The 12,632-nt window shown below is 35.2% G+C and overlaps 1 protein-coding gene across 1 annotated transcript in view; it reads right to left on the bottom strand.

Annotated features, from left to right (window-relative positions):
* PRKDC (protein kinase, DNA-activated, catalytic subunit) overlaps positions 1–12,632 on the bottom strand; it is an 81,070-nt gene that overhangs the window by 37,793 nt on the left and 30,645 nt on the right. The window contains exons 37-50 of the mRNA XM_086888522.1: positions 11,259–11,444; positions 10,215–10,319; positions 9,069–9,236; positions 8,659–8,786; positions 7,469–7,676; positions 6,310–6,488; positions 5,089–5,257; positions 4,519–4,584; positions 3,977–4,049; positions 3,600–3,748; positions 2,278–2,415; positions 1,960–2,079; positions 926–1,069; positions 552–703 (exon numbers count right to left, since the gene is read on the bottom strand). Of these exons, the coding sequence (XP_086744648.1) occupies positions 552–703; positions 926–1,069; positions 1,960–2,079; positions 2,278–2,415; positions 3,600–3,748; positions 3,977–4,049; positions 4,519–4,584; positions 5,089–5,257; positions 6,310–6,488; positions 7,469–7,676; positions 8,659–8,786; positions 9,069–9,236; positions 10,215–10,319; positions 11,259–11,444 (1,985 nt within the window). The remainder of the gene's footprint in view (positions 1–551; positions 704–925; positions 1,070–1,959; positions 2,080–2,277; positions 2,416–3,599; positions 3,749–3,976; positions 4,050–4,518; positions 4,585–5,088; positions 5,258–6,309; positions 6,489–7,468; positions 7,677–8,658; positions 8,787–9,068; positions 9,237–10,214; positions 10,320–11,258; positions 11,445–12,632) is intronic.

Here is a 12,632-nt window from a genome sequence, read left to right as displayed (position 1 = left end):
AAACACAAAGGAATTATATACATGAAAACCCCAAAACAGACACACTGTAAATAACTCACTGTCGTTGTATACAGGGATGTATATGCACATGTACAACCCATCATAGGGATATTGTCAGAAAGCAGTAGCTATTTAGCTTCAATGAAGAAGTTTTTGCAAAGAAACCCACACCAAAACAACTGAAAAGATATTGTAAGCCCAAATGAATGCTTGACATGGTCACAAGCATGGCAGATAGCATAAGTCTTAATAACAGTGCACCACTATTCAGTGATAATATTCAAAACTTCAAATAAAAAATGTCTTTGCAAAGATTACTCCTGCTTTTGTTGCTGCTGCTATAATCCTTGACATGTTTTCCCACTTCTCTCTCCTTGTTGCTTTTCAAATTAATTTACAATCTTTGGAGAATTTGGTTCTGAAGTTCTACTGTTCAGTGTAAGGACAAAAATTTTACTATCACAGCTGAATTTACCTTCCCATGTCCTTTGAGACCCTTCGCTTATATTTTTGAAACACTAATAAAAGAAATCAATTGTCCAAATGTTTACCTGTAAGGTATGGAGAGACAGTTCTTCCAACACTCTATAACCGTCTTTATGATTTCCAGATTGTGTCTGAACACAACTCGTTTTGGATGAAATGCATTCTTCATCAAGAATTCAAGCAATCTGTTAGCCAAAATCTCATCCTTAATATTCCCCTACAAAAACCAGGACCAAAAATAAACATAGTGAGTCTGAGAAGACATATATTGTTTTATGAAAGCAAGAAAGTAAACAGGTTATGTTTGAAGTTAATATGTCAAAGAATTGTAAAATGTAAACGTGTACTGATGTATAAAATTACTTAAGAGCATAAAAACTCAGTTGTTCTTTACCAAACAGTCACAACAGCAATAAAAATGAATTTCATATTTCCTTACTTTGGGAGTGGCTACACTTGTCCAGGAAAGGATTGTAACTACTATTTCCACTACCATGTAATGAATCCCTTCACCTCCATTATTTCCAGAAACAACAAGTTGCAGCAATGGACCAAGCCAGTGCTTTGCATAAGGCCGGAATACCTATGGAGAATCAATGACAAAGTTCAAATTACCCAACTATTTAGCAACCTAATGTTCAACAAACATTACTGGTAAGACTGCTAAACCAACCTCTTTAGCACTTTGCTCAACCCCCAAGGGAACAACCATAAGAATTTAAAAATAAGGAAGTATCCATAACTACATTTCTCACTTTTGCTTAGCAACCTTTAGCCACGGAAAGTGAATTATTTCACTAGAGCACAGACAATAAGGCTCCCACATAGAATATCTGCATTTAGAAGAGTATGCCATTCATCTACCCTTCCGTTTCAGAAAGGTTTACTAAGAAAGTAGCATTAAATGAATGTAAAGATTCTTGAATTAATTCTGAAATTCAGCATTTTTGGATTCGGAATACTGCAGACAGAACCATTTTACTTTAAAAACATTGTATGAATTAGGCTGAGAATGTTTTAGCCAAGAATGAGAGTTAGAAAATGTTGCTTCTCAAGCAAACACACCTTATGCTATTTTAGTGTCTTTCTGCATTAAGAACACCATTTAGCTCAAAGTGTTTCTACAAGACTCATCCATGTCCACTAATAAAACATTGTATTTGTTCCTGTGAAGATGGAAAATATATTCAGTCCCACCTCTTGTCTAGCATAATTTTCTTTTTTTTGCCTAGTATCATATTCTGGAGACTACATTACTTGTGGTTTCCAGAAGACACATATTTTGGACACCCTCTACTTATAGAAGTAGAATTTGTGAGAAAAGGATTAATAATGCATTCAAAATACTTGCATTATCTGGAATTTTGGGCCATAAATGCACTCCCCAATTTGAATGCCCCTAACGTCTCAGCTGATGACATATTTTACCCTGCAAGAGTTACACATTTGATATTATGAATAAAAATTACTCACATCCTCAGTATTAACAATAAGTTTTGCTATGAAGAGGCGAATATTTAACGGTACTGATGGGTTTCCTAATTTGCCATGAAGAAATTTCATCCAAAGAGGAAGATCTACTAGAACTGCCCCCTGAAATTTAGAAGGGATGAGCAGAAATGAAATCACTTATTGCACCCAACAGGCTTACCAAGCCAAAAAGCCCCAAGCACAAAACACACAGTAATATATTACTATAAAACAGCCATGAAAATTAATAAATTAAGGGACTCTTTTCTCTTTTCTTGGTAGCATTAATAGAAAAATGACAACTTTTTAGTTAATACTGGCCTCCTCTACTTTGGGTGTGATCTGGTTCCTCTGCATATGTTTAATCAGAGTGGTCATAGAAGCCATACATTCATGTTGGTTGAATTCATCCATTTCCAGTTCCATCTCATCGTTTAAAACCTTGTATTCTGTGGGCTCCTGGGAAAAAAAAAAAAAAAAAAGGTGTTACTATGGTTAACAACAACACTGTATTTTCTTTACAATCCTAATAATGCTGTGAATCATTCTGATCTTATCTGTGCTTAGATTTGACTACATACTCAGTGTGTGCAACTGGGAATACATCAAATGTGTTGTTCAAACAGACACCTCCCAAATGCATGCACCAGATCTGCACATTCTTTATTTTCTGTGCCAACAGATGCCACCTTTATGCTACTCTGACTCTCCTACCTGCCAGGACAGGTGTGGCAAATGCTGAAAGCAGGAGGAGATAAGCTGAACCTCAAAGAAATTATCTAATTTCATAGCTCAAAGAATATAGTAACACCTCTATTTTATGGATGCGTTGTTTCACACTGACCAGCATCTATAGCAGCTCTTTTGCTACAGAGTAAATCACAAAATAAAATTGTTTAGTTAGAAATTACAACATTACTAGGCAATCAAGAAGCATACTTTCCATCTTGCTTAACTTCCATGCAGCTAAAACATCTCCTGGTTCCAAAACATGGAAACAGTTTATCTTCAGCAATGTTAACAGTTATTTTGACAGATTGTGTCTTCAGTGTGTATGATATTGATTACAAGCTTTCTGTTTCATAGCAGATACTTATTCTATCAGCATTACTGCTGGTGAGACGTCTTTTGATTGCAGAAGGAACACAACTTCAAGTCTTCACTTCAAGAACAGCATTTAGTATCTCCCAAGAGCAACAGTTAAATACAAGGTGCCACAACATAACAACAAAAACAATTGTTTATTTATTCTATCCAATTGATGCAGCCAGTTCTGTCACAGACCAAAAGAAGAGGGAAATGAGGAGAACAGATGCCTAACAGCAAAACATAATCATCAGGGGTGTGCCTGAGTGCAGTCACAAGCTATCTTTTTACAACTCAGGCTGCACTTCACTCACATTACAAAGTTTTAGAAACCCGATAGGGCATTATTTTTCTTGAACTGTAGACAGTGGAGAGAGGAAAAATGTGAGAGAAAACCGCTCAAGTCCCCTCTCTCATCTTCTGAAGAAACCTATTCTCAGTCAGGTACAACAAATATACAAGATTAGAAATTTCTCTTTCTCAACCCCAATAAATGTATGCAATTCCTCAAAAGCATAAAAATTTCCTTTCTCACAGTATATAAGTCACTAAATTACCTTTCTCCTGAAACGAGTGCTGCTAGCTGTAACATCTTGGGAGCTATAAGAAAAACCTTGGACTCCAGTAGAAAAATCAAACTGACTCATTTCCTCGCTCAAACTGCTATCCATCATGTATGATGAAGAAGCTAAATACTTGGGTTCATCTAGACAGGAAAGAAGAACAGTACATTAATCAAGGTAATTACAAGAAACAAGCCTTTACTGCCCAGTAAAACTTAAGGGTAGGTGGGAATTGACTGTTAGATGAAATACATTGAACATTTTTATTTGTTCCTACTACTGTAGAAGCCAGTGATGTGAAGAACACATCAAGAAACACTGTATGACAGGTCAGAAAGCATTTTTTTCATCACCATAAATGACTTTCATACCCTGGCTGCTATTCCCTGCATCCCTGGCCTCCTTCCTAATAGCAATGTACCGCTTCTTCCTTTCCAGAGGCACCTAAACAGCAAGAAATGAAGTTCTAATTACTTAATTTTAAAAAAATATTTGATTAGTTTTTAAAAAAATTACAGATTATTTACACTTTTTTATTTACAGATATACAAAAAAATTATTTAAACCATTTGACACAAATGGAGATCTCATGTTGTAAATGATTATTATTGATGCTACAGAAAAACAACAGAATTTTTTTATTCCTACAGCTGTTCACTATCAAAGTAAGTACACTAAAACTATGTTAAAAGTTATGTGCATTATAGGTATGTTCTAAATTTCAAGTCTGAATTTCTCTCAGAAAAATGTATTTTAAACCATTAGAGGAATACTCAGTTTTTTGTATTTGCTACTCCATTTTTTGTATCCTCTTCCTCCATATGTGAGAATTGACCTTGTCTTCAGTAACTACACTGTTATAGTCATATCCTGTTTTTACTTAGAAACACTTAAGGCCAGAAATTCCACTCACCTCAATTTCAACAGGAAATGTATACTGACGCTTCAGGTCTATCAGATTTTCAAAAATCAGCAAGTTCTGCAAACCAAAGCACGTTTGGAAATAGCAAAATTATAATGCTGCACACAGTCACAATTGCTTTGAATATATTTTATTTCTTTAAAAAAATTCAGCAGATCAATGTATAACATGGAAAGTGTGCCATGTCTTCTCTTCTACATCAGTACTCCCAAGAGAATTTTGCTACTTAACTACTCAATAATTCATAGCACAGAATGTGCTCTGTAAAAAGGTCTCTCTTATTCAGGTACATTCCAAGCATTGGAGAAGTTAAACAATAGGGGCTTTTTCCTCCTATTTTAGAAAATTGATTGGGAGTGGAAACAAAACAGTATCACTACTTCACCCATTCCCAAACAGCTGGTAAAACTTTCATCAGCTACCACTCCTTCTATTGCCTCACTGGGTAGTTAGTATAATTGTGTGTCATTCAGGTTTCATTCTTTGATTTATTGCCATCAGGTAAAATCACTTTGTGTCTCATGCTCTGGAAGCCTTCTAACAGCAACAAAAGCTTCTCACCTTTTCTGATTTTTCTGAAAAAAGAAAGCCTTGATAAAATTTAGTTTCAGTGAAGACACAACTGATGACAGCAATAGCACAGTTATATGCTGCACAGTGATACTGTCTCCTCTTCTCCAGCAGCTGACTCTCTCCTGACATGTTTTCTGTAAATGCATCATAGCATGACCTTAAATACAAACAGGCAAGAAAATACCATCAGAAATCTTTTATTAAGCAGTACAAGAAGGGTTCCAATCAGAGACCAGCAAATGGAAAAGAACTTTAAGGAAGCAGTATCCAATTAAACCATCTCAGACTTCTTCAAGTATCCTGCAGATAAATGAAACCAAATTGGAACCATTCAGCAATGACAAAGAAAACTTCCCCAAGTACTTACACAGGACTCCTTAATGTCAGAAATGTGATGACAGGTAATGTTCAGATAAGATGATTATTTGTTTTGATGCATACATAAATTTCTCTCATGGTCCTTTGCCAAAAAATTATGAATGAACATGCATGAGAAGGTATTTATGGATTAGAAAAAATAGTTCAGATGTGACTTTTAAAGGTCTTTGGCTCAAAGCTAATTATAAATCTGCAAATCATAGCCAAGAAACTCTGAAGTCCTCATAGAACATAGTATTGTAAAACAAAAATCAAAACAAAACAAACAGCAATTCAGGCATCTTATTCTTTTCTCTGAATATTAAACAAACTAAACAATACTAATTAACATATATATTCAGGATTTCTCTTTTTTCCCCCTTTGCAGTGATGATCAAGCCAACTACTCCTACTGGGTGTGCTGCTGTATTATGAAATGTAAATGAAAATCCATCCCATCTTCTCATCAATCATAAATATCAGTTTTGCAATACAGAGGAGTACTCTACATAGAAGTGTGAGTACACTGAAACTGAAGTTGTGAAAACACGAATTAAAGGCCAAGAATCATACTGAAAAGGTAAAATAAATGTACAAGCTTAACAAATTTAAAAAAAGTATAAAAGCAGGAGGCAAAGGTTATCTTAACACAGGATTGTAGTTTACACTACAGATAATTCTATCAGTGCAAACTCAATGTTGTGTATTTCATTTAAAATCACAAGCTAAGTAAGAGATCATATTTACCCTTGAATAAATCTATTTTTTGCTTCATATGGCCAACTTAAAGAAGCATATCTGGTCAAAACCTTATCAGAAATATAAAGTAAATAAAATAAACAATGGTCTTACTTTATTAGAGTCTTGGTAAGTTCATTTCCTTCTACACTTATGGAGCCATGGTAAGCTTGGTTAATTTTAGAGTCCTTGGAGTAAACCTCCTCTTTTGAAAGACGCACGTACATCACCTCTAGCAGCTTGTAATACCCCATTTTCTTGGTGACTTGTGTATCAAAAGTATATTCATGGGACTAGAAACAAATAAGCAGAATCTCAGAAGGAAATTTCCTGACTAAAACATCCTTTCTAAATAGTTCCACAGTTACTTGAAACTTAGACAGCCTTCAGCTTACTTCTACCTTCTAAAACAGAGAAAAGAGCTAATGATAATAAAAGACTGACAGATTCTGAGTTCCTGTGTAGTACATTTATTAAAGCTGTGTTGACCCATGCTTGTCTGGTGAGCTCTCTTAACTACAATTGGCCAAAATTATCATAAGGATACTGGAGGAAAGTAAGCCCAGTACCAAGTGACAACTCAGCCTCACGTAGGCAAAACACAAACCTGTTATCATCCTTGGTGTCATTCATGAGTTTCTTTATGCACCTCACTTTGATGCCTACATTTATAGCAACAGGAACATCGTGTGGGTGACTCTACACAGATCTTAAGTTTTAGCATTTTGTTTCAATAACTATTACTAAACTGTGGTGATTTCAGCATCTTGCTTGTCCTGCTGCCTATGAACATCTGCACCAGCAAAACCATGAGACTAAAGAACTATACCAAGAGCAGAGACCTCCACTAGCAACAAGATCATGGCATGCAACTATACTCTTAAATTGGAAGACAGGCTGCAAATAGAGAAAGGAAGATCTGTGCTCCTAATCCCTTGCTGAAGAACCTTTGCAATGATTACAGGTGTATTTCTTTCTCTAGAAGCAATGTACCTAATTTCAGGGCTTTAATTTCAACTCCTATTTTTATATATGCAGTAGATATGCAAACATGCATTAACTCCAAAGGAACACTGTGTTGGGGAATAAAGAAAAGTTTATCAGTAATAATCAAATTCTATAACTGGCAGACGCTTCTGTTCCAGGATACACAAAACTAGAAAATCAAACTGTTTTTATCAGTGTTTCATTGAAAGTTAAGCAAAATTAACATACCAACATCAACATTTTCTTAGGCCTTCCCTAACCCTAAAAAAAAAATAGTAATTCATACCTTTGTAAACCTGGAATTAAGTGTATTCATAGCCTCTACTATAATCTTGCCAAAGAACACTCTCAGTGCATCCAAGCTGCAGTGCCACAAAAGAGTGAGGAGGGAGCGATCCACAAATGCTTGGCGAGCAGCATTTGAAAGAAGTTCTTCACTTCGGAACATTTTGTGAACAGTGTCCAACAGCATCACTTGTTTGTCAGTGGTGCTCCTAAACAAGAGGGAAATCTAAAGATGAAAACTTCTTTTACCAGACTTCACTTATGCCTCACATCCTTAGGACATTTAAATTTTTTACTGACTGCATTCATGCCCTCTTGCATTATCCTACAAGACATGCAAGATCTTGGTTGAACAACCAAGTATTATGAAGCTCTCAAAAAAAGCCCACCTCAGCTTCTTAGTCTGCAAGAGATGGCAAACTTGTGTATCTCTAATAATTTAATCCTACAGCAAACATTAACTTCCTCACTTCCTTTTTACTGAACAACCTAAAAATAAATAAAATTATTGAGTATATGTGAGAGAAAAGGAAAAAAAGAGCTGTGGCTATCAAACACAAAAACTATCTAGTAGTTCAACTACTAGATGATCTGCTATTCTGAATAATTTTATTAAAGCTAAACTTTCAAAAACGGTATATGGTCATAAGGTAAATGATTCTGTCCAGGAAATTACACAATAGTCATTACTCAACAGCCCATCAAAAACTGGAATATTGGTTTTGGAAGAGATACTGAATACTTCTTTTGTGGACAGAGCATGTTTGATTGTACAAATAACCACCCTGGAATGGATGAATTAATTAAATAAGTGCATTGTTGTATTTTCAAAGGGGTTGAACAAATTAATACACCGTCAATTTAAGTACTATCAACTTAAGTGATCATGTGGTTATATATAACAAACAAATACTATTGTCAACTGGATTCTCTCAGAACAAGCTTATTTACAGAAGGCTTTCCAAATTTGCACAGGCACTAGAAGTGTAATCTGGAAACAGATGTCACTTGTTCAAACTTTGGAAATACTTTGAAAATGTGATGACAAAAGCAAAATCTGAATTTAAACCATTACATAAAACTTTATAGTGTAAATCACCACTATTGTAAGGACAATAAAATGCAAGAAGCACATTTGCTTTAGCAAAAATTCAATGAGAACAGGAACAAAATCCAGTGGACTAAACCCACCTTCTGGAAATTCTTTTGAAGCTGGCTTGAAATAAGTCCTCCATGAAATGTCTGTGGTCCCTACAGAGGATTTCTGTCATCAGTTGCAACAACATTGGACTCTGAGACAATTCTAACGCATCTAAAAACTGAAGAAGAAGCAACATGTAACATGAAAAGCCACACTGGATCAAATCACTTCAATCTAATGATGTAATTGTTTTTTTAATGCTGATCAGAAACAGATGCACAAGTGTGCTTCTTTAATGTGCTTATGTAGATTCAATTTTGGGACGAAGACATAACCCAGGAACATGAAAGCTGATCTCATGTGAACAAAGAATCTCTCTTTAATTCCTGATCCTGTGAAACACTGTTTCCAGACATAGTTCACCTTGACTTCTAATTATGTATTTGTTAAAAACACTGACCTTCTTAGTGCAGTCTACATAGTTATTGTGCTTCAAGGTTCCTTGGGGAAACTCATCAGACCTCATGGGAAAATTGAAAGCTACAAGCTGATCCAGAGCATGCTTAAGGTCATTAAGCTTTTCTTCTGTCAAATTAGTGAAGAATGGGAGGATTATCACTGCTTGGCCCTGAATAAAAAAAATGAGAACATAAGAGATACAGTTTTACACTAAACAATAAGTTATTCCCTAACTATAAAGCCAGATGAATTCCTATTTCATTTTTCTATTCCAGTGGCTTTTCTTACTGATTGAATGGCTCAGTGTATTAATAAAATTATGTTATATAGCTGCTCTTCTTTCCAGCTGCTGGATCAGAAAACAGCTTTTAACTCTCATGTCACTGCTGAGTGAGAGTTAAAGCTAATTAATATCTCATGGCTGGCATGGCTATGAAAAATATCTCATTGTTCTTTTAAGCAAGCATTCATTCTCACACAACTAATTTGATGAATCACCTTGTAGCTAAAGCAAAATCCCAACCTTTATTTTGAATGCATAGGAAAGTAAAAAACTCTGCCTAACTAAAGGCAGGCTGGCTGAGAAGCAACTACACAAAACTTTCAGAAGGACAAAATTGGTTATTATTCTAATTCAACCAGCATCTTTTTTAACTCCCACTTTCAGTCTGCAGTACTTTATCTCCCTCTCCTGACCAAGCTGCATATAGCAGCTACTCCCACTAATACTGGTCTCATACTTGCAGACATGGATGCTAAAATCATGACAGATGTTCATAATTGGACCTGTAGGAAATGCCACTCCTTGTTAAAAGCCTGATTAGCTGTCATTTCCCCAATGAACACTTGGGAGTTCAAGATGACTTACAACTGATGCTATTTTTTTTTTCCTAGCAATTAATTACATTCCTTTCTTCTGAGCAAGGGAAAAAAAAGAGCACCTTAAACCAAAGCATGACATTTGTGATAGTAGCTTCTGTCTGAACAGAAGAACAGAAAGGATAATTTACAAGTTTTAGGATGTTGAGCAGAAGAACAAAAATCCAGAAGTCTGTGATAAAAATTAATCCAAATAACAGAGAATTCCATGAACAACTAACATTCTAATCTGGGGAGGGTAGGGAAGCTATTGAAGTGAGCAATTTACCTTAAGATTTAAGCCTAAATTCTGATCAGTAAGTAGACTGGTATAGGTATTAAAAACAGCTGTAAAGGCTTCATGATTGGTATTGAAAGAAACTGAAGAGTCTATCTGGAAAGGCAGAAGAAATAAAAAAATTAGTTTGGGTTTTTTTAATTAGTTAATGAGATTTGTACTGAAGAATAATAAAAAGCCCTTGAGCTATAGAATTATTTATTTCCAAAAATACACTGAATTAACAGAAAGCACATACAGAATGATTTTGGTTTTAAAAGAACTAAAGAAGCTCCTACACAGTATGAACAAAATCATATGTGAGGTATTTTTCAATTAAAAAAAAAAAAATTATCTCCTTCTGAAAGCAAAATTTCCTACTGATCATTTCAGTGCTAGCTAATACAGCAATACAGTTCACATTCTGTGTCCTAACACATACCTTTAAAACAATTCAAGTTTAAAACGATTAATTATAAAATTAAAAGTTATGCTCAACAGTTGATCCTTGAGTACATATTTGTGTACAACTACCTTGTCAAGTACTTTTACAAGTTCCTACAAAAATCCCAAAGGGATAAGTAGATAATTACATTTTCAAAATAGAGGAAAAAAAACAGACCAAAATTTCAATGTCACAGAAATTAAGTGTTTAAAGTAAAGGTGATTCTAAAGTTTGTTAGTGTGGGTAGAACTCCTCCCCTGTGACTTTCTGGATGCCATCCTGGGAAAGAGTGTTACCAGAGGCTACTCAGAGTTCACTCTCTGTACTTGTATCAGTTCTCCAAAAGGAAAACGGCAGCTAAAACATGAGAACAATTAAAAAAAACAAATAAAATAGGTGGTATGGGGGAAGAAGAGCAATATCTAGTAATTTCTACCTGCCCCAAATTTTTTTGTACTTTGCTAATAAAAACACCCAGATTCTAACATTGTCCAATTTCTTCCTTTTTTCCCCAAACATAAAACATTTGACTTGAACAGCATTTCTTGAAGAGACAACGCAATGCCTACAGAACGAGAAAAGTTACCTGAATTTTATAAAGCAGTACATACCTGCAGAACTTTTGCCAGCAGGGTCAGGATTGCCATTTTGCTCTCAGCAGGTGAACCTTTGGCCCACCAGCTGTCCAGTTTCTCCCAGTTTCTTAGTACAGCTGTCACCAGTTTTGCTCCTTGCTGCTTGCGCACAGCACGGTCCCTAAAGCTCTGATCTAACATGCCATTCAAAATGCTCCCAACCTGGAACCAAAAGTAACAGGTAAGATTCCTGCACCTCAAATGAAAGGATGATAGGATCACTTCACTGGTATGGGTAGTCGTTAAAGAGAAGCATCACAAAGCAATGCTAGATTTAAATCTCAAAAGGATGTAGAAGAAAGGTCTCTGCAGGAAATTAAAAACACTCCCTTCTGAAAAAAAAAAAAAGACATCTCTCCAAATTACTCCTGTTTCAGAGTACAATGCAGAAATTAGTTCTGATGCCTTTTGTGTGTATATATGGAAAAATAAATTATAATCCAGAATAAAGATCAGTAGTTGATAATTTTAGTTAGTGTGAAGTTGAAAAATAGCACCCATGATAACTTATTGGCATCCATTTTGAAAAGAAAAATAATCCTTGCATAGCAGGTATGAACTCAGTATACTTGAAATATCTTTTCTTCAAAAACTAATAGTCACTGTCATCTACCAGATACACTTAAAAGAATTAATGTATGTAATTAATGAAAACATGCTCAGTAGAGGAAACACTAGATAATCATCACCAGATTATTAGAATCATCATCGCCTATTAGAACATAAACACTCCTCTACAGCTTAATTAAACAATTTTTGGTATCACCAAAAATAAGTCTTTTAAACTACTACTTGGATGCAGCATGTCTAAGCATAACATTTTGGATTAGGAAACAGCCAATTATTTTTGAAGGATGATTCTACTTTGCTGAGCATCTTTATATTCAAAAGGAAAAGCAGACTTTTGATATTTTTGACCCTTCTGTTTTTCAGAAGCACAGAAGGAAGACTTCTAAGCTTCCTTCATGGCAGTGAGTTCTGTAAGTGCTCTAGACAAACACGAAGAAGTCTGTTGAGCCAAACAAGCAGTGCTGAGATATGAGAAAGTATCCCATATTTATTTCAGTTCAGGAGGGTTGTGCATGCATATGTCTCTCTTTTTAATACTGTGGTCTAGCTCTACCCTAGTCCTGTGGACTAAATGCCCCATTAGTAGTTGGAGTTTGTTTTTCAGTTTAGTTTTATCCAAAACAAATCCAAATCACATATTCTGGGACCATTCTGCAATGAAAAGCAAAGCACAGTAAATGGGTCCCTCCTCTGAAAGATTATTTTTGATCTGAAGTACTATGCAAAGACTTCCTGAAATACATAGATTTCAGGATAGGTAATATCCACTCCATTTGATCT

This window comes from Cyanistes caeruleus, chromosome 1 (genome assembly GCF_971803275.1).
Source record: "Cyanistes caeruleus chromosome 1, bCyaCae1.hap1.1, whole genome shotgun sequence".
Classification (NCBI taxonomy): domain Eukaryota; kingdom Metazoa; phylum Chordata; class Aves; order Passeriformes; family Paridae; genus Cyanistes; species Cyanistes caeruleus.
Note: the sequence above shows the minus strand (reverse complement) of the source record. Positions and strands in the feature narration are given on the sequence as shown.